This window comes from Gorilla gorilla, chromosome 6 (assembly GCF_029281585.2).
Source record: "Gorilla gorilla gorilla isolate KB3781 chromosome 6, NHGRI_mGorGor1-v2.1_pri, whole genome shotgun sequence".
NCBI lineage: Eukaryota > Metazoa > Chordata > Mammalia > Primates > Hominidae > Gorilla > Gorilla gorilla.
The window spans coordinates 30,543,504-30,566,280 of record NC_073230.2 but is presented as its reverse complement, the minus strand read 5'-3'; the positions used below and the strand labels follow the sequence as shown (position 1 = coordinate 30,566,280).

Here is a 22,777-nt window from a genome sequence, read left to right as displayed (position 1 = left end):
AAACTGCACATCTTGCAAAAGATGCATGATTCCATGAAGTAGATAAAAGTGCTATTGGAGAACTGTTTGAATCACATGCCAAACCACTGACAACAGGAGAACCTGGCAGATTAAGGTCAGTTAATCATTGTGGAGGGGACCCCTGGTTGTTCACCAGGTAACCATTTTTTCCTTCCTACTCAGTAACAGAACCCTGATTTTTCAGTAATTGTACTTCTATTGTGACGGTAAATAAGTGATGTTAATATACTCCAAAGCTAAGAAATGTGAGTCAATTTTTAAATCCAAAGAGCTAAACGGACAGTCTCAGATAATCCTCTCCTCCTCAAGTAAATATTTGCTGCTGCAATCCAGTTTCACCCTATTTAGGGATTAAGGCAATGCTTTACAATGCTATGATCCACGAATGAAAACATATATTCGAGGGAGTGGGAGGGAACCTAATGAGTCTTCAACGAGTTTAAGCCCTGGTAAACTATGTTCAACTACCATTACAGGCAGGCAATAGCTAAATGTACCAGCAATTTGAAGTCTGTGGTATTGTAGATACAAAAAGGTTTACATGAAAGGAACATGAATTTGAAAATAGATACATGAAAGTAAGTTACATAAATTAACGAATTCAGGCATTCACAGTACTTCAGCACAAAGGCCAGGAAAGATTTAAAAGCATTCCCATAGACTGCACTGGTGCACTGTAGCAGGAGCTGGTGAACGAAGACAAAATCCCTGCAGTCAGCGTTTGCTTATAGAAACCAGAAGTTAATATCTTCATAAAAATCTTAAATTCCTCTACTGTTGCCCATATTCCCAGCAGAACCACCAGACAAAGCAAACTAGGTTTTGCAGTTACACATAACTCACATCCTGCTTTGTCCTCTTGAAACAGGATCCCAGTCAACAAAACCCAAACATTCCCACAAATCTACTTAGATGTGTATTATCTATAAATAAAGCTTACAGAAAGGAAAAAGTGACTTTCTATGCTTATCGGTATAGATGTTATGGAATTAAAAAAAAAAATAAAGCCTCTTTGTTTCACCTTCGCCAGCGTTAAAATCCGTTCTTTTCATAACCCACCTTTCGCCGATGTGCTGCAGAATTTCACGAATGCACCACACACCAAGGACAGAACAAAGAGCTCCTCTTAATAACAGAGGCGCACAGTGCCCTTAGAAGATGGCATGGTATTTATCGATGGCTGCTTCTGCTCTAAATTAGCACGAACAGGAGGACTCCTCTTCAACTAGCTCCACCGGGGAACACAGGAGGGGGCGGGGATCCTTATTTAAGAGCAGCTGATTTCAGGCCAGCAACTCTCCTCCCTTTGGGGGCTTCGGTTTGGGCTATGCCAACGGGTTTCTTCACACAAGATCTCACGACACCTTAAAACGGCTCGCCAATGGAAGGATCCTCGCCCCACAAAGAGATAACTAGGGCAGAGCTGTTACACAACCGATACCCGACGGCGAAAGCCAGCCTGAGGAGTCCCCCAGGAGTCTGACTTGGGAGCTACATCCTCGGCAGACGAGAAGCACTTTTGCTCGAGAATTGTTTTACGCGCCCCTCTACCAACTGCGGAATCGCTCGCCTGCGAAAACGGAAGGAGGGGCGAGGACAGAGAAAGAGGGGCGCGATCCACAGGGCGCGGGGTTCGACCCCGGGAACCAGGGGCCCGAGCCCCGGACCACCTCCCACCGTCGTCCGTCACTCCCACAGAGGCGGTACCTGTTTCCGCATGTTATTCATGACGCCCATGAAACCCGCCAACAATTTAGCTTCTTCCCGAGCAGCAAGTTTCTTCTCGGTCTTCTTCTTGCTGCTCTTCTCCACCCCAGAGGCTGCCATCCTCCCTCAGCTCGGTTCACGCCCGGGGCTCGCCGGGCCGGGCGAGGGGTCGCACTCTCTGGGCACACTGGGGATTCTATCGACCAAACACGGCGATCGGCAGTGCAGCTGCAGCGCCCAGCTCTGGAACGCGCGGCAGGCAGCGGTGGCTCGGCCACTGCCGAAAGACAAGGCCGGGCGGCCCCCTTAGAAGCGCTCAGGGAGCGACGCTACCAACTGGGCTGCTTCCCCGGGCAGAACCCGAGCCCTGCCCAGGAGCCTGCGCACTTCGCGCAAGCAGGCGGGGGCACTATGAAGAGAGTCAGGGGCGGAGCCTGACACGTCACAGTGGCGCGCCGTTCCGAGCAATGAGACTGCAGGCACAGGTGCGGCCGGATTCTCTGTCGCTGTCCCGCGCTGAGTGAATTTTGCCTCGGAGCTGGTCCGAGGTCGCGCCTGCTCTTTTGTGTGCCCAAGGCAGATTTCCAGGTTTCGGTTACGTGATTATCTTTTTTTTTTTTTTTTTTGATAATTGGGCTGTGGAACATGCAAAGGTGTCTCCCATCAGTGTAAGGCTTCATGGGACAGGGTCGGTGTTCAGTGCAGTATCTGAGCCTGGTGTATGGTAGGCGCTCAATAAATATTAAATGATGAGAGGATATTACTGCAAGTTAAAGTCTTGTTACACGGAGCACAAGATTTATTTTCGTGGGATTCATAACGCTAGAGCACACAGTCCCGTTGGTGTCTCCTTGGCGTGCAATGAATGTCTGCCTAACTAGGCTGGCTTACTGTGTGTTTACAACTGAAATCAGTTGTCAGTCGGTTCTAGAAATCTTCAGTTAGGCTTCTCTAAGTGTTTTTACGGGAACACGGAACTCAATCACAGCCCTCATGGAAATGTTTTTTGTAACCATATTCTTTCTACTGTATAGTAATATACAGGATTATTTGAAATTGTACATTATTTAACATTATGAAAACTTTATATCTCATTGGTTTTCCTCCTCGGTCTATATAGGACTATACAGAGACATTTTATGTAAAATAATTTACACCATTGAGGCATTTTTTTTTTTTTTTGAGGCAGGGTCTCGGCCCTGTCGCCCAGGCTGGGGGTGCAGTGCAGTGGCTAATCATAGCTCACTGAAGCCTCAGCACTCCTGGGCTCAAGCAATCCTCCCATCTCAGCCTCCCAAGTAGCTGAAACTACAGGCGTGCAACACCACTCTGGGCTAAGTTTTAATTTTTAATTTTTTTTGTTGTTGTTGGTGGTGGTGATGGTGGAGAAGAGGTCACACTATGTTGCCCAGGCTTGTCTCGAACTCCTGGTGTTATGCAATCCTCCCGCCTAGGCCTCCCAAAGTGCTGGGATTACAGGAATGAGCTGCCAGGCCTGGCCCACAGTATACTTTTCTTGTTGAGGACAAACCGTATAGCATAATCCAGATGAAAGAGCAAGCTGTATATACGCCTCAGTTTTTACAAAAGAGTAAGATACTTATGCTCTGTACTCTTTATCTTTCTTCTATTAATCTAGAGGTTCTCAGATGTGCCTCTATTTTAACTAGTTGATTTGGGGATTTCAGGTGAACCCTGGCAATAGGAATAATTTATTGTTAATAAAATTAGAAATGAGAAAATTTTTCATTCACTTTATTAAATGACCCAGGACACTGAAGAAAAACAGAATAAATTTTTTTCTTTTTTTTTAATTGAAAAGAAGTAGAAATCTGTCTTCTAACTCTAAGGCCTTGGGAGATGAAGGATCCGTGATTCAAAGGCAGAAATGTAAGTGATGAAAAAGAATGCTGTCCTGTAATAAGGCAAAAAAGAAACGAGGAACAGCATCCTTAGTGCTTGATGTTAGAACAGTCTTTTTACATATTGCTGAATATAAAACATCAAAGTTCATGGAAGAGCCATAGGATTCAGAGCTCAAAGAGGCCACAGAGATTATATAGTACAGGGATTAAGCATGAGACTTTGCCTGGATGCAAAGTCAAACATCTCAACTTTCTAGTTGTGCAACTTTGGGCAAATTGCTTAACTTCTGTTATGCCTCAGTCTCCTTATCTGTGAAAGTAGAACCTACCACATGGAACTGGCGTAAGGTTTATAAAAATGCTTAGAGGGGTGCCAGCACAAGACACTTAAAATTACTTTACTGAGTTAATAATACACACATACTTCAGAGATATTTTGGGTTCTGTTCCAGACCACCACATAAAGTAAATATCGCAGTAAAGTGAGTCACACAAATTTTTTGGTTTCCCAAAACATATGCAAGTTATGTTTACACTATACTGTGGTCTATTAAGTGTGCAATAATATTATGTCTGCAAAAGCAATGCACATACCTTAACTAAAAAGTGCTCTGTTGCCAAAAAGTTGCTAATGATCATCTAAGCCTTTGCAAGTTGCAAGTTTTAAATTTATTTTTATTTTTATTTCTATTTTTTTAAGAGATGGAGTCTTGCTGTGTTCTCCAGGATTGAGTACAGTGGCTATTCACAGATGTGATCATACTACACTACAGCCTCAAACTCCCGGGGTCAAGCAGTCCTCCTGCTTCAGCCTCCTGAGGAGCTGGGACTACAGGCCCACATCACCATGCCCACTAGATTCACAGTCATTTTGCTTGTGGAAGGTCTTGCCTCAATGTTGATAGGTGCTGACTGATCAGGGTCAGGTTGCTGACTGATCAGAATGGTAGTTTCTGAATGTTGGGAATGGCTATGGCAATTTCTTAAAATAAGACAACAATGAAGTTTGCTGCATTGATTGACTCCATATCACAAAGGATTTCTCCATATCATGCAATGCTGTTTGATAGCATTTTACCCATAGTAGAACTTCTTTCAAAATTGGAGTCAATTCTCTCAAACCTTGTCTCTGCTTGGTCAACTAAGTTTATGCACTATTCCACATCCTTTGTTGTCATTTCAACAATATTTACAGAGTCTTCACCATGAATAGATTCCTTTTCAAACAACCACTTTCTTTGCTCAGCCATAAGAAGCAACTCTTCACCCATTCAAGTTTTATCATGAGATTGCAGCAATTCAGTCACATCAAATTCCACTTCTAATTCTAGTTGTTTTTCTATTTCCACCACATCTGCAGGTACTTTCTCCGCAGAAATTTCAAACCTCTCAAAGTCATCCGTGAGGGTTGGAATCAACTTCCAAATTTCTGTGAATGTTGATATTTTGACCTCCTCCTAATCACAAATGTTCTTAATGGCATCTAGAATGGTGAATCTTTTCCAGAAGGTTTTCTATGTGCTTTGCCCAGTTCCATCAGAAGAATCACTGTCTGTGGTAGCTCTAGCCTTATTAAATGTATATTTTAAATAATAACACCTAAAAATCAAAATGACTCCTTGATCCATGGGCTGTAGAATAGACATTGTGTTAGCAGTCATGAAAACAAGATTAATCTCATATAGCACCATTATAGCTCTTGGGTGACCACGTGCATTGTCAATGACCAGTAATATTTTGAAAGAACACTTTTTTTTTTGAGCAGTAGGTCTGAACAGTGGACTTAAAATATTCAGAAAGCTGTGTTGTAAACAGATGTGCTGCCAGCTAGGCATCGTTGTTCCATTTATAGAGCACTGGTAGAGCAGGTTTAGCATAATTTGTCAGGACCCTAGGATTTTTGGAATGGTAAATGGGCACTGGCTTCAACTTCAAGTCACCAACTGCATTAACTCCTAACAAGAAGAGTCAGCCTGTCCTTGAAAGTTTGAAAACAGGCATGGACTTCTCCTCTCTAGCTATGAAAGTCTTAGATGGCATCTTCTTCCAATAGAAGTTGTTTCATGTACATTGAAAATCTGTTGTTTGGTGTAGCCACCCTCTTTGATGATCTTAGCTAGATCTTCTGGATAACTTGCTACAGTTTCTACATCAGCACTTGTTGCCTTACCTTACACTTTTATGTTATGGAGATAGCTTCTTTCCTTAAACCACAGGAATGAACCTCTGCTATCTTCTAGATTTTCTTGGGCAACTTCCTTACTTCTTTCAGCTTTCATAGAACTGAATAGTGTTAGGATCTTGCTCTGGGTTAGGTTTTGGCTTAAGGGAATGTGGTAGCTGGTTTGATTTATTTAGACCACTAAAACTTTCTTCATATCAGCATTAAGGCTGGTTTGCTTTATTATCATTTATGTGTTCACTGGAGTAGCACTTTAAATTTCCTCCAAGCTTGTTTGCTTTTCATTCACAATGTGGCTGTTTGGTGCCAAGAGGCCTAGCTTCCCAGTCTTGGCTTTCAACATGCCTTCCTCACTAAGCATAGTCATTTCTAGCTATTTATTTAAAGTTAGAGATGTGCAACTCTTCTTTCACTTGAACACGTAGAGGCTATTGTAGGGTTATTACTTGGCTTAATTTCAATATTGTTGTGTCTGGAGGAATAGAGAGGCCTGGGGACACAAAGAGAAATGGGGAACAGCTGGTCACTGGAGCAGTGAGAACACACGCAACATTTATTGATTAAATTCGCTGTTTTATGGGCTCGGTTCATGGTGCTCCAAAACAATTATAATAGTAACATCAAACATCACTGTTCACAGGTCACCATAACAGATATAATGATAATGATAATAATAATAATGTTTGAAATATTGCGAGAATTACCAAAATGTGACTCAGAGAAACAACAAAGTGAGCACATGCTGTTGGAAAAATGGTACTGATAGACTTGATCCATGCAGGGTTGCCACAAACGATTAATTTGCAAAAAAAACAAACAAAAGAACATGCAGTATCTGTGAAGCACAATAAAGCATACTGCAAATAAAATGTGTGCCTGTCCTGTATTAACTTTGTTACTATTTAATCTAGCATTTCCCAAAATGTGTTTCTTGGAATACAACTAGTCTTATGATTCCCCTAACCTGAACTGGTTCTCTGGGAATGCACCCACAGGAGGATAGGTCCTTGGGTGATCTTGGCCAATCCAGCTCTCCCTGCAACTTGTAGTTCTCAGAATAACCGAGAATGCAACTTTCTGAGATAGAGAGGTAATGTCCAGAATAATCCATATTGTGTCCTTGTTCCTCCCAGAACAGGGTGTACTGCAGCGCTTGTTCTCAGTGATCCTAGTGCCACCTAGAGTATAAAACCCAGAGCACAGTGCTTTCAGTGTCCCTCAGCTGCAGTGGGATGTGGAGCACACACAGATAAGACCCTTTCCACACTCAGCAGCTTTCTTGAGCCTTAGAGGACTGGCTTGCTGTGGATCCTAGGCTTCTATTTATTCCTGCTGCTCATCTATCTGTGCATAGTAAATCTTTGTCTAGCCTGTGTGAGTGTTCTGTCTCTCTCACCAGACTCATGCGATTGGTAGAGAACCTTTGCGACAATTTTGGGAGACATGTAAAATATATCCTTGGTGAAAAATCCCAAAATATATTTGCATATTAAGTGTTTAGAGAAGGTTTTCTGTACCTATTACTTAAACCTATTGAACTTTTCTATAGTCCAGTACTTCTTGAAGTGTCAGCTTAGCCAATTCCCATTTTCTGTGAGTTGCTTACTCCTCTATTCACCCACAGGAGGGATTCCTAAAGCTGTACCTATTCTGTGGGACTTTACCTCTACCTGGTCTCAGTTTATTGGATTAAGGTTGAACACCTAAACCAAAGAGACCCAATTAATAAGCTGAAGTAAAGAGCATCATGTTCTCTTTGGACACTGGACAGATGGATGTTGATGAGCTTGTGTGCAGCACTTCTACTGGAAGTATGTACAAGGGGCTCAGCCAGCCAATTTGGACGGTGTATGTGATAAGCAGAGAAAGGCAGCAGTCTGCAGAGACTGCAGAATGAAAAAAAAAAAAAAAGCAGAAACCCAGAGAGAAATCAGACAAAAGACCAGGTGGTGGGCAGGGGTCTGGGGATTATCCAAGCTTAAAATTCAGGGTCTCTAAACTTGAACAGGCTGATTTCAAAGCTGTGGGCCTAGCAATGTGTTCACATAGCAATTTGGCTTTGTAAAATTTATAAAAGTAAGATATTTTAACCACAATAGCTTGAGTCTATTGTCTCATTTCACCCTGATTTTCCCTCTATCATACTTTTTTTTTTTTTTTTAACTATCTGGTGGTGTTGAAATTGCCATATATATCTTTGGGAACAAATCACAAATTGAACTGGGGATATATTTTTTGGCATCTAGTAGGATATATATTTGTAGATCACAGTTACTTCCATACAGTTAAGCTATTTCCAGCCCTTCTAATGTAAGAATGGCATTCAGGAATAGTCCCTAGTCCCACTGTGCCAACCCTATCTTGTGATGCCAAAGATGCAGGGCCTGAGATCTCCTAATATGTCTTACAGTAACCAGCACTGAAAGTATTTAAGTAGTGGAGGAGAAGCAAGTTTTAAACAGGTTTCATCAGCTAAGCCACAAGCTGGTCTATGGAAAATTCTTCAGTCATCAAATATGTAAAATTTTAAGCAGAAGGTTGGTACTCACTTCCAATCAGAAGTGGAAGGAATATATATGTCATGCATTTTTTTTTGAGACAGAGTCTCACTCTGTTGCCCAGCATGGAGTACAGTTGTGCAATCTTGGCTCACTGCAACTGCCACCTCCTGGGTTCAAGTGATTCTCCTGCCTCAGCCTCCCAGGTAGCTGGGATTACAGGTGCCTGCCACCATGCCTGGCTAATTTTTGTGTGTGTGTGTGTATTTTTAGCAGAGATGGGGTTTCACTATGTTGGACAAGCTGGTCTCCAACTCCTGACCTCTGGTAATCTGCCTACCTTGGCCTCCCGAAGTGCTGAGATTACAAGTGTGAGCTACCATGCCCAGCCAGTCGTGTGTATATTTTACAATATGACGTATGAATGATTAAGTGTGACCTCAACTCCCAGAAAGGTAAAATAAGGGCCTCTGAAAATCTACTCCTCCATAAAAGCAACAAGAACACTGGGAAATTGTCAAAATTAACTTTTTCAGATCGCTGGAAACTAACTAAAAGCTTATAACAATCCAAGAAGTAGTTATTTAAGACAAATGGCTGAATCTCATAACAATGAGACTTGAGGTGTTTTAACTCTTCCTAATCCCTTCTCACTCTCTCTAGCTTTATAGTAGCCTTAAAAACCAACAGCTTCACAACTATGGTAGCTGTGAAACCCACCAGCCCACTGTCATTGGAGAAGTCAGAACAGGTTAAGAGGTCCTCAAAAGCCTCATCCCTAGGGTATTTTTAGTGTTCAGCCTGTCTGGCACCTTACTGAAAAGCTCCGTTCTCAGGGCTTGTATTTATTTGACATGACTCAGAGCTCACTTTGTGCAAACAGCTCCGCCAGCAGGGAATTTGACAAAGACAATAAGCAGCAGTTGTTTAATATTGTAGCTGCCTAAGGCAGTATTGCCATTTAGGGCTAGCAAAATGCTGACCTAAACACTTAAATGGAAAAACTGAGTATATTAGTCAGGATTCTCCAGAGAAACAGAACCAATAAGATGAATGGATGGATGGAAAGATAGATAGATAGGTAGATAGATAGATAGATAGATAGATAGATAGATAGATAGATAGATGATACATACATACACACATGTATACATACATATGTCACAGGATCCTTAGGGTGTTGCTTCACCAGCCAGAAACCTCTGTGGCTAGTGGCACCTTCTGCCTGAATATTGCTTGCACCTGCTGGGCTCGTTTTGCCCGCTCGGCCTGGCAAGCTGTGCTCAGCTCAGGCTACCGGCCCGGATCCCACACCTGCCAACAGCAAACCAGGTTCAGAATGGTGAGGAGAGTGTGGGCCAGTGAGCGTGGGGTCCGGCCACTGTGCACAGCCAGGCAGGCTGGCTACTGTGGCAAGGCAGGCAGCTCCAGGCGCCAGCACAGGTGCTGGCTCCGTGCGAGGCTGTGGCTGGTCCAAATGTTCTGTGTGCAGATTCTGTTGCAGACACCCACATCTGGATGAGGGGAACACAGTGGCACCCAGAAGCTTGGAGATGCCAGGAACCACAGAGCCCTAAAGAGGGTGTCACAGCCCTGGCTGGGGAGCCCCTAGGTCTGGGCTTCCTGAAGGGCCACAGCTCTTCTCTCCTTCTTGTCGTCCATAACATGGCAAGCAGGGGGGCGTGTTTCATGCCTGTTTGTGTTATAGCTCTTTCAGTCCTGTCATTTGTTGGGTCTTGAGCTCTTATCCTGCATCCAGGAAGAATGAGGTAAGCAAGCAAGGTGGAGAGGGCAAGCAAGGTGGAGAGGAGCTTCACTGAGTGACAGAACAGCTCTCAGGAGACCTGAAGTGGGTAGCTCCTTTCTGCAGGTAGGTCATCCTGATGAGTGTCCAGCTCTCAGTGGAGAGGAGACCCATAGTGGGTAGCTCTTTTCTGCAGGCAGGTCATCCTGATGAGTCAAGGAGACGCAAAGTGGATAGCTCCTTCCCACAGCTTGTAGTCTTGAAATCTGTGTGAGTCTGGGGTTTTTATGGGCTTCAGAAAGGAGGAAGTGTGTGCTCATTGGTCCATGGGCAGCCATGGGTGGGCCCAGGAAAAGCACCGTAAGTTCTCACTCTGGGCCACAGACTCTACCCAGAACTGGCAGCCTGGCCTCCAGGCTTCAGGCCATTCTTGGCTCGAAGGAGGGGCTTTACTGGGGACCTGCCCCTTCCCATCCAGGAACCTGTCTGCCTCCTGCCCTCATCAACATGTCATCCATGGCACCTTGGCTGTCCACACTGAGGGGTGTCTGCAGGCCCATGCCAAGCTGCCCTCAGTCACTGCCCCTCCCATCTCCCTCCCATGCTCTTTGGCGCCCAAAGTCTGGAGGGGGCTGAGGTGGCTGGGGGCTGTTGTGTCAGCACCACCCTGAGCCCATGTACAGCTGGCCAGGTTATGACAATGCCCAGGCTCAACCACAACTTTGCTCTGCCCCAGAGCAGGTGCTGGGAGCAGGGAGAGGCCACAGAGCAGGAGCAGGCACTTCCAAGCCTGCGGGAGCAGGGGAGCTTCCCAGTCCCTGAGAGCACAGGGATGCCCAGGTCTGGAGTTGTGGCTGGGTGGCTACAGCTGTGCCCCAGAGCATGGTGCTCCTAGCCTACCAACTTGGTAAGGCAAGGAGCTCCCATCTATTCCTGGCCCCTGCTAGCTCTGGGGAGTGCACAGCCCCAGCTGCACCTCCCCCACTGCAGCCTGTGTCTTCACAGTGTGGCCACTCCAGATGGTCTGCTGCTGCTATCACATATGCATACATAAATGCATGCATACATACATACATAAATATACACAGATTTGTTATGGGAATTGGCTCATACAATTATGGAGGCTAAGATGTCCCAAGATGGGTTGTCTGCAAACTACAAAACCAGGGAAGCTGTTGGTGCAATTGTCTGAGTACAAAAGCCTAAGAACCAGGGGAGCAGATGGTTTAACTCTCAGTCCTAGGCTGAAGGCCTGAAAAACTGGAGGGACTGCTTATGTAAGTCTGAGTCCAGTTGCCTGAGAATCTGGAGTTCATTTTTTTTTTTTTTGAGACGGAGTCTCACTCTCTCGCCCAGGCTGGAGTGCAGTGGCTCGATCTTGGCTCATTGCAACGTCCACCTCCCTGGTTCAAGTGATTCTCCTGCCTCAGACTCCTGAGTAGCTGGGACTACAGGCATGTGCCACCATGCCTAGCTAATTTTTGTATTTTTAGAAGAGACAGGGTTTCACCATGTTGGCCAGGCTCGTCTTGAACTCCTGACCTCAGGTAGGGTTCCTAAGGTCCCTCCCAAAGTGCTAAGATTATAGGCGTGAGCCACCACGCCCAGCTGAGAATCTGGAGTTCTGATGTCTGAGGGTACGAAAAGATGGCTGTTTCAGCTCAGAGAGAGCAAATTCAAACTTTTTCTGCTTCTTTGTTCTATCTGTCATCAATGGTTTGAATGACCTGCCTACAATGGTGACCGTGGGTCTTCTTTACTCAATCTACTGATTCAAATGCTTATGTCTTCTGGAAACATCCTCACAGTATTCCTAGAAATAATATTTTACCAGTTACCTGCGTATCTTTAACCTAGTCAAATTGACACCTTAAATTAATCACCACATTAGGTAATGAGATGTCCATAGTTGGCTTTGAAAACTATGACATATACTTGGGAATCTAGAAGGCCAGGAGAAACCTAAGAAGGCCTGAAACTCTTACCTCTGGTTGACTTTTGTGGCTCTATGCAAGCAACAAGTGACAGGTAAGGCAGAATTATAAGCTGCCTGCTGGAGCATTAAAGGTGCAACCCAACACACACATACAACCCTTTGGCAGAGTAAAAGAATTATTGTTTTAAGTGATTTTTTATATAAAAAGGATTATACACCATGACCAAGAGGGATTTATCCCAGGAATGCAAGGTTGGTTTAACATATGAAAAATCAATCAATGTAATATATATTATATTAATAGCATAAAAAACGAAAATAACATGATTATAGATGTGGAAAAGGCAGTTGAAAAAATCTGGCACCCTTTCATGACAAGAACATTCAGTAAATTATGAATAGAAGGGAACTTCCTCAACCCATTAAAGGGCATCTATGAAGAACCCACAGCTAATATCATACTTAATGTTGAAAGACTGAAAATTTTCCCTCTAATATTAGGAAGACAAAGATGTCTCATGTCTCCACTTCTATTCAACATTGTACTGTAGGTTCTAACCAGGGCAATTATGTAAGAAAAAGAATTAAAAGACATTAAGCTTGGAAAGCAGGAAGGAAAACTATCTTTATTCACAATTGACATTAACTTATATATAAAAAATACTAAGGAACACACGCACACACATGCGCACACACACACACACACATACATACACACAGCATTAGAGCTAATACAAATTCAGCAATGTTTCAGGATACAAGATCAAGATACAAAAATCTGTTGTTTTTCTGTGTACTAACTTAAAAAATAATAAATATGAAAATGGAATTAAGAAAATATTCTATCATAGCATAAACAAGAATAAAATAGGAATAAATTTAACAAAGGAAGTACAAGGCTTATACACTGGAAAATATAAAACATCATAGAAAAAAATTAAGGAAGACCTAAATAAATGAAAAATATTGCATGATAATGGAGTGAAGGACTTAACGTTGTTAAAATAATAGTACTCTCCAAGTTGATCTACAGATTCAATGCAATTATTATCGAAATCCCAACTCCTATTTTTTTTCACAGAAATCAACAAGATAATTCTAAAATTAATATGGAAACACCAAGAGTCCAGGCATGGTGTCTCCCACCTGTAATCCCAGTACTCTGGGAGGTCGAGGCTAGTCGATCACTTGAGGTCAGGAGTTCGAGACCAGCCTGCCAACATGGTGAAACACCGTCTCTACTAAAAATACAAAAATTAGCCAGGAGTGGTGGCATGCACCTGTAGTTCCAGCTACTGGGGAGGCTGAGGCAGGAGAATCACTTGAACCTGGGAGGCGGAGGTTGCAGTGAGCTGAGATTACACCACTGCACTCCAGCCTGGGTGATAGAGCGAAACTCAGTCTAAAAGAAATGCCAGGAACTCAGAATAGTCAAAACATTTTGAAAGAAAAAGGCAAAGTTGAAAAATTTTAAACTTCCATATTTTAAAACTTACTACAAAGTTAATATGTAGTACTAACAAAAGAATGCAAGTATAGATCAACGGAATAGAATTGAAAGGCCAGAAATAAATTCTTGTAGTTATGGTCAATTGATTTTCAAGAAGAGTGTCAAGACCATTTAATGAGAGAAGGAATATTTTATTTTTCAACAAATTATGTTAATATAACTGGATAGCCACATGCAAAAGAATGAATTGAGATCCCTATCTCACATCATATACAAAAATTAAATGGGAACTAAATATAAGAGGAAAAACTGTAAAACTCTTAGAAGAAAACATATGCTTAAATCTTTGTGACTTTGGTTTGGGCAGTGGCTTCCTAGACACCAAAAGCACAAGCAACAAAAGAAAAAAATAGATAATTTGGACTTCATAAAAATGAAAAACTTTTGTTCTTCAAAGGATACCATCAAGAAAGTGAAAAGTCAGCCCATGGAATCACAGGAAATATTTGAAGATCATATATTGGAAAAGGAACTTGTGTCCAGAATATGAAAAAACACCAATAACCCAATTTAAAAATGGGTAAAGGATCTTAACAGACATTTCTCCCCAGAAGACAGACAAATGGCCAATAAGCACATGAAAGATGCTCAGCTCCGTTAGTCATCTGAGACTAAATAAAAAAATAAATCAGAACTACAAGATACCACTTCACACCCACTAGGGTGACTGTAATTTTAAAAATGTATAATAACAAGTGTTGGCAGGATGTGGAGAATTTAGAATGCCCATACATTACTCATGGGATTGTAAAATGATGCAGCCACTTTGGAAAACAGTTCAGCAGTTCCTCAAAATGTTTTTTTTTTTAAAAAAGGAATTATTATATGACCCAGGAATTCCACACCTAGATATATATACAAGGCAATTGAAAATATGTCCACACAAAAATGTGGGCACAGATGTTTGTAACACTGTTACCCGTAATAGCCAGAAAGTGAAAACAACTCAAATGTTTATCAATTAATGACTGGATAAACAAAATGTGGTATATTCCATATAATGGTAATGTTCCATAACATGGAACATTAGTCATTACTGAATCATAAAAAGAAATTAGATTCTGATACATGTATAATGTGAATGAACTTTTAAAACATTATGCTAAGTCTAAGAAGTCAGACACAAAAGACCACAACTTACGTGTTTCATTCATATGAAATCCCCAGAATAAACAAATCCAAAGAGATGGAAAGTAGAATATTGTTTGCCAGGGATTGGGGGTGGTAAGGAGGCAAAGAGAATTTGCTACTTATACGTATGCTTTTTTTTTTTGGAGTGATAAAAACGTTCTGGAATTAGATGGTGGTGATAAACGCACAACTTTGTGAGTATACTAAAAACCACTGAATTGTATATTGTAAAGGGGTAAACTTTATGGTATGCAAATTATATTTACTATAGCTGTTTTTATTTATTATTTTGAGATGGGATCTCACTGTCAGCCAAGCTGGAGTGCAGTAATGTGATCTCAGCTCACTGCAAACTTCGCCTCCTAGGCTCAATTGATCCTCCTGCCTTAGCCTCTAAGTAGCTGGGATTACAGGTGTGTGCCACCACGCCCAGCTAATTTTTGTATTTTTTGTAGATACGGAGTTTTGTAATGTTGCCCAAGCTGGTCTCAAACTCCTAAGTTCAAGTGATCCACCCGCCTTGGCCTCCCAAAGTGCTGGGATTACAGGCATGAGTCACTGTGCTTGGCATATTTTTAAAAATTATAAATGCAACTTTTTCTTCATTTTTGAGGGGAAATGCATGAAATAGAATTTATCAGAATTACTATGTTTTTATAACAGTACTACCAACAGTGAGTTTGTCTATGTTTGAAGTTTCATATTTTATACATCCTGGCATATTGGACCACATCTTGACAATATAATGCATCATGTCCTGATAAAGTCTTGCGATCCCAGAAGCACATGTGATTGAGAATGAATTAGTATCTAGTATATAAAAAAATGCTTACAAGTCCATAAGAAAAACATCTTTAAAAAAGGACAAAATAAATAATTAGAAAATGTACTCAAAAGGAAATTGGAATGACCAAGAAACATATAAAAATGTGTTCAACATCACTAGTAACCTGAGAAGTGCATGTTAAATCCAAAATGAGATAGGCTGAGTTGGGCAGATCACTTGAGGTCTGGAGTTCGAGACCAGCCCAGTCAACATGGTAAAACTCTGTCTCTACAAGAAATACAAAAAAAATTTAGCTGAGTGTGGTGGTGGGTGACTGTAATCCCAGCTACTCGGGAGGCTGAGGCACAAGAATCACTTGAACCTGGGAGCAGAGGTTGCAGTGAGCCAAGATCGCACCACTGCACTCCAGCCTGGGCAACGGAGCGAGACCTCAACTCAAAATAAATATAAAAAAACAAAATGAGATAGGTTTTGGCATCCATCCATCCATCTGATTGACCAAAATTCTACAGGGATACAATACCAAATATTACTAAGGATATTTAGCATTTATCCATTGCTGGCAATATTATAATTTGGCACAGTCACTTTGGACAACAATTTGATGAAATCTAGTAAAGCTGACAATGCATACTCCCTAAGCAACTTCACACCTAGACTGGGCATATCTACAAGGAGAGATATATGGGAATAGCACATTCATGGCAGTATTTTTTGGTTGTAAACAATCTAAATGTCCACTTATAGGAAAATAATAAAGAAGGCACACTGTACCATAATTATATTGCAGTAAAAAATGAGTTAGAGCCATAGGAATAAACATAGATTCAGTAACATAATATAGAGGAAAGAAAGTAAGATGCATAAAGATGCACCATTATGAAGCCATTAAAATGGTGTTGAAGTGTAAGAAATAGTAAACCAATGTATTGTTTAGAAATTGACACATCGGTAGTAAAAGCATTATTTTTTAAAAAGTATGTGAATGATAAACACCAAATTAGTATAATGGTTAGCCATGTGAGGAAGGGAGATGGGTGAATTTTAGGTTGAGTTCACTTGAAGCTTTGACACTTTGGGTAATGTGTGTTTTATTTTTGTTTTGTTTTTCTTAAGCAAGATGCTAGGTACATGGTTATTTATTATGCATTTTGCATATCTAATCATCTAATTATATAATATTAAGTTTATTTATATTAAATTTAATTTATATACAAAAACCAAAACAAATGAATGATTAGCAAAAAAAAAGGGCAATAAACATGGAAACTAGGAATATCATTCAAAGTGTTACCACTCTAAAAACGAACATCACCATCCTTATGTCACTTTAAGCTTATGATTCTGACATTGTTTATAGTCCAGAATCTAAATTATTTCCCAGTTATTTCCTTTTTAAAAATTTGTACTTGGGAATATCCCAGTTTTATCAGTCTCAAACTGCATGGTCCAGTAGTTGCTTATTTCTTGTCTCTTCTTTTTTCTCAGATCAGAAATTAACATTTTCTCCTACGTATTATATAACTGCTCCATCAGAAACAATCTTCCTTATATTTTATATTATTTTATTTTTCATAGGATATTTGCATATTTATTATTTCTTATGATATTTTACATGTATTTCTCTTTTTAAGGATGGGAATATAATCATAGAAAGGCTAAGCCATTTTTCCAAAGTCACTTTGCATGTGGTTGAAGCATGATTAAATTTCAGGTTCTAATTTTTAGTCCACTGGGACACTAACTACTCTTTTCTCCACCAGGTGTCACAGCTTCAATATTTCTGCTCATGTCAAAAGGTGCTCCTTATGGGGGAGGGGATGGGGAACGTGGATGGGGGGAAAGAGGAGCATGTCTGCCTACTCTCACGTAACCAAAACATTTTGCTTCTTTCCCAGACATCCACTCCTTTTACCTCTCGAAATAGCTCTGCCCCAAGGAAGGAGTAGCTGCTAATCTAATTGGTCAGAGCCTAATAGTCATTGGGTACCATTTTACTAGTGGGTAGAGTCACTATGCATTTAAAGAACGGCACCCACACTCATCACTCATTATCTAATTCTATGAAGTTGAAATATGCCCAGGCAGGGCTTGTATCTGTTGGGCAGGTCTATTTATTTGAGCTTCTTCCAGCCTGCAATTTGATGTGTAAGTCAGGCTGAGCTCTGCCCCTCTGACACGGCCATTTCTGATTTAGGGGGTGCTGGCCAGGGTGGGAGGCTGTCTGCCTAGTTGCATTCTCCACTCTGGCTCTGCCAGAGTTCTGCCTTGAGGGGCTGTGAGTGCTTCTCTAGCTGTTCATAAAATGGTATTTTCTCCCTTCTGACTCTTGCTTCTCACGTCTACGGGTGGCTTTTATACTTGGGTACCCTGCCTGGTAGGGCAGTGGGTTAGTAGTAGGATTCTCAAAACTCAACTCTAAACTATTAATACCGTTTAGCACCCAAATTGGCACATATTGTTCAGCAATGCCTCCCTTCTCAGTGAAAACAAATTGTCATTACTCCTTTTTGCCCTGGCATGACTGGGGAATAAACATTCTCTTTATTCTTCAGGACTCAAGGGTAATATATAATGCTTCCTACTCTGTCCATTTTACTATTTTTTTTTTTTTTTGAGACGGAGTCTTGCTCTGTCGCCCAGGCTGGAGTACAGTGGCATGATCTCGACTCACTGCAAGCTCCGCCTCCCGGGTTCATGCCATTCTCCTGCCTCAGCCTCCCGAGTAGCTGAGACTATAGGCGCCCGCCACCACACCCAGCTAATTCTTTTGTATTTTTAGTAGAGATGGGGTTTCACCGTGTTAGCCAGGATGGTCTCGATCTCCTGACCTCGTGATCCGCCCACCTCAGCCTCCCAAAGTGCTGGGATTACAGGCGTGAGCCACCATGCCCGGCCCATTTTACTACCTTTTTGTTTTGTTTTGTTTTATCTATTTCACCAGCTACCATAGCTTTATCACATATAACTGTCAGAAAATGACTGATAAAAGATAAAAGGAGTTTGACGTGACATAAAAGAATAACTTGAATAGGAGTGAATGTTTCTTGATAAATGCAATTGACACTGAGTGATTTCCCTCCTAGAAATAATTCATTTACATTCATCATAACAACCAATAATGGAAAACACAAGTTTGGTCTGCTTTTTTATTTCAATTTTATTTAGATTAATGTTAAATGGTTGTCACTATTTATGTTAGATTATATCTCTTAAAATAAAATGCTTTGAAATTATTTAGTATATGCTTTTGTCTGGCAAATAGAATTTTATCATTGCCAACAAAAGAGAATTACCCATGGCTGTGAATGTTCACATATGGAAAGAGCCCCAGAAAATTGCCTTGATCCCCAATTCCTGCCCGCAAGGCTCACAATCATATAAAGTAAGAAAATGAGGGATTTAAGCTGATAACTAGTTTTAAGTATTTAAGCCATGTTTTCCTTCAGTAAAATAGACAAAAACTACCATTTAGTGAGCACTTACTATGCGCCAATCACTGTGTTACGTATTTTCTCTGTATAGTCTCCCTTTACCTTCACATGCCTCTGAGCTTGGTGCTGATAATTTGGGATTTGTGAAAATTAAGGACATCTGCTCTTCAAAAGGCACTGTTAAGAGGACGAAAGGACGAACTACAGTGTGGGAGAAAATATTTCCAAATCACATACTGATAAAAGTCTTGTATCTAGAACATATGATGAACTCTCAACTCAGAAAAAAAAAAACCATTTGGGGAAAATATGGGCCAAAGATTTGAGGAGATAATTCTCCAAAGAATATACATAGATAGGAAAAAATCACATGAAAAGATGCTCAACATTTTTATTTATCAGGGGAATACAAATTAAAACCACAGTAAGATGCCACTTTACACCTGAAAGAATGTCTAAACTTAAAACACTTGACCATATCAAGTGGTGATGAAAATATGGAAGCACTGGAGCTCTCATACACTGCCAAGTGGGAATGCAAAATGTACAACTACTTTGGAAAGCAGTTTGGCAGTTTCCTAACAATATGCCTCCTATATGAATTAGCTATTCCACTCCTAGGTATTGACCCAAAAGAAATGAAAGCATACGTCTTTACAAAGACCTGTATGTAAATGTTCAAACAGATTTATTTATAATACCCAAAAACTGAAAACAACCCACTATCCATTAGTAGGCAAAGGGATTTAAAAAAGGACTGTATCCATATAATGGAATATTCTGCAGCAATAAGAAGGAATGAACATGCAACAAATGCATAAATATCAAGATAATTATGCTGAGTAGAATAATATAGACAAAAAGAGTACACATTGTATCATTCTATAAATGTACACATTTATAGAAAGTTCTAGAAGATGCAAACTAATATTTAGTGACAGAAAGCAATCAGTGGTTGCCTGGGACATGGGTTTAAGAAAAGGAGGAATAAGAAGATAGGATTAAAAAGAGGTATGAAGCCAGGTGCAGTGGCTCACACCTGCAATCCCAGCACTTTAGGAGGCCGAGGCAGGTGGATCACTTGAGGCCAGGAGTTAGAGACCAGCCTAGCCAATATGGTGAAAACCCATTTCTACTAAATGTACAAAAATTAGCCAGGCATGGTGGTGCTTGCCTGTAATCCTAGCTACTTGGGAGTCTGAAGCATGAGAATTACCTGGACTCGGGAGGCAGAGGTTGCAGTGAGCCGAGATTGTGCCACTGCACTTCAGCCTAGGCAATAGAGTGAGACTTTCTCTCTCAAAAACAAAAAAGGATAGAGAAAGCATTTTGGGATACGGATATGTTCATGATCTTGATTGTGGTGATGATTTAATGGGTGCAAAAATTATCTAATTGTACATTTTAAATATGTGCAGTTTATTTTATGTCCATTATACCTCAATAAAATTGTATTTTAAAAAACAACTATGAGGCCATGGGGGCTTTTGTACATTTGAGCAATAAATGTTATTTGAACTGCCTTAGTACTTTTAAAAGCACCTAAAGATTTAACAGATTTAAGCTGGTAACAAGCTTGGAGATATTGGGATCACTTTTTTGTTTGTTTGTTTGTTTGTTTGTTTGTTTGTTTTTTTGAGACAGAGTCTCACTCTGTTGCCAGGCTGGAGTGCAGTGGCACAACATCGGCTCACTGCAACTTCCGCCTCCTGAGTTTAAACAATTCTTCTGCCTCAGCCTCCTGAGTAGCTGGGACTACAGATGGTGTGCCACCACGCCCAGCTAATTTTTGTATTTTTAGTAGAGACGGGGTTTCACCATGTTGGCCAGGCTGGTCTCGAACTCCCAACCTTGTGATTCACCTGCCTTGGGCTCCCAAAGTGCTGGGATTACAGGCTTGAGCCACTGCGCTCGGCCGGGATCACTTTTTAAAAGGAGCTTTATATATATATATAAAATGACAATGGAATCCTAGGTTTTGGAAATCTTTATCAATATGACATACAAAAAGAAAAGACTTTTCAGTGTTATTATTTTTGAGACAGGGTCTCACTATGTCACCAGGAGTACAGTGCCACAATTATAGCTAACTATCTTCTGGGCTCGAGCAATCCTCCTGCCTCAGCCTCCTGAGTAGCTAGGACTAGAGGTGTGCACTGCCATGCCCAGCTAATTTTTCTTTTTTTGTTGTTTTTGTAGAGACAGGGTCTCACTATATTGCCCAGGCTGGTCTCGAACTCCTGGTCTCAAGCAATCCTCCCACTTCCTTGTTATTTTTAAAATTCTTAATGAGATTAGGCATGTTTTCACACATTTATTGACTATTTGTATTTTTTTCTTCTGTGAATTGCCTGTTTATATTTTTGTTCATTTTTCTTTTGGATTTTTTTTTCTTATTGACTTGTAAGGATTTTTGGTTGAGGTGGATTTCAGACAAACTGAGTTGGAGATAATGTACATATAAAAATGTCCAGTAAGTCATTGAAGATGCAGGATGAGGTCTCCAAGGAAAATAAAACAAATGAGCAAAAGCAGATTATGAAATCAGAGCCCAAGGAAGAAACAGATCCAGTGGAGGCAAAGAAGTATTCAGAGTGACCTGGAAAAAACATGTCCTTATATGACCCTTACCAGTCACACGTCCTTTTACTATCCAATTTAGCGTGCATGCTTGACTGCAGGAAGTCCGTCTTTTTTTTTTTTTCTGAGTTTTCCTTCCCAAGTATTTCCAAAAAGCCCCAGGGGTGCTGAAACATGTCCAGGTGTCTGTTCTTCTAGCTATTATTTTCCTCTTGGCAAACACCAAACTCAGTGCGCCCCCTTGGGGCTAAAGGGTTCCACAGAGCTACTCCCATGCTGTAACTCCAGAACCTGCTGCTCATGCAGTGTTGAGTAAGACACCCAGTGACCTTCTGAAGCCCTGGTGTCAGAGGGGTTTGAACCAGAGCACTGTGAGAGTATGTTTCCTTTTCTATGTCTGATTTGGCTCTATCTAAAGATAAGTTTGGTCATTTCTCTGAAGATCCAGGAAAATTCATAGATGAGTTTGAGAAATTAACTCTCACCTGTAGTTTAACTTGGCAGAATCAGCATGTTTTGTTGTTTCTGTGTTGTACAGTGGAAGAAAAACAACACCTTTTTTTTTTGAGGCAGAGTCTTGCTCTGTCATCAGGCTGGAGTGCAGTGGCACGATCTTGGCTCACCGCAACCTCTGCCTCCCGGATTCAAGCGATTCTCCTGCCTCAGCCTCCCGAGTAGCTGGGACTACAGGTGCGCACCACCATGCCCAGCTAATTTTTATATTTTTAGTAGAGACAAGGTTTCACCATGTTGGCCACGATGATCTCGGTCTGTTGACCTGGTGATCTGCCTACCTTGGCCTCCCAAAGTGCTGGGATTACAAACGTGAGCCGCCGTGCCCAGCCAAAACAACACATTTTGGGGACAGCTAGGACCCATGCAGACGAGGTATTGGCTCGTAACCCTAACCACAATATATATCAGGCAGGAGGTATAGCAGTTCCAGATCAAGATCCAGGGTGGAACTATCAAAGGTGCAGTGACGACTTGGGGAGTAGAGATAATATGGTCTCTTGTTTGTTGGAAGGGATAAAGAAATGTATGAAAAAGCCTGTTAACTATGAAAAGGTTAAGAAAGTTTCACAGGGCAAAGACGAGAATCTAGCTTTGTTTCAAGGGGGTTTAGTTGAGGCAATCAGGAAATATACTAACACTGATCCTGCCTCAGGGGAAGGACAAACCCTTTGGGAGTACATTTTATATTCTAGTTTGCCCCTGATATCCACAGGAAACTGCAAAAAGCAGCTATGGGTCCCCAAACTCCTATTGAACAGGTTTTTTTTTTTTTTTTTTTTAAGACGGATTTTCACTTTTGTTGCCCAGGCTGGAGCGCAATGGCATGAGCTCGGCTCACTGCAACCTCTGCATGCTGGGTTCAAGTG

The 22,777-nt window shown here is 41.3% G+C and overlaps 1 protein-coding gene and 1 long non-coding RNA gene across 7 annotated transcripts in view; one reads left to right on the top strand and one right to left on the bottom strand.

Annotated features, from left to right (window-relative positions):
* The window catches only part of KLHL7 (kelch like family member 7), a 72,132-nt gene extending 67,533 nt beyond the window's left edge, over positions 1-4,599 (bottom strand). Inside the window, exon 1 of one of the 6 annotated variants that reach the window (XM_031012870.3) lies at positions 1,729-4,599. In XM_031012870.3, the coding sequence (XP_030868730.1) occupies positions 1,729-1,848 (120 nt within the window). In that variant the 5' untranslated portion in view covers positions 1,849-4,599. Of the gene's footprint in view, positions 1-1,080 lie in introns of all 6 variants that reach the window. The other 5 variants (XM_031012872.3, XM_055347310.2, XM_031012869.3 and 2 more) reach the window with 5 other exon arrangements.
* Positions 2,172-7,869, top strand: LOC129523755 (uncharacterized). The gene is made up of 3 exons (XR_008667359.2): positions 2,172-2,316; positions 3,551-3,618; positions 4,294-7,869. It is a non-coding gene; the product is annotated as an uncharacterized lncRNA (long non-coding RNA).
* The last annotated feature ends 14,908 nt before the right edge of the window (positions 7,870-22,777 follow it).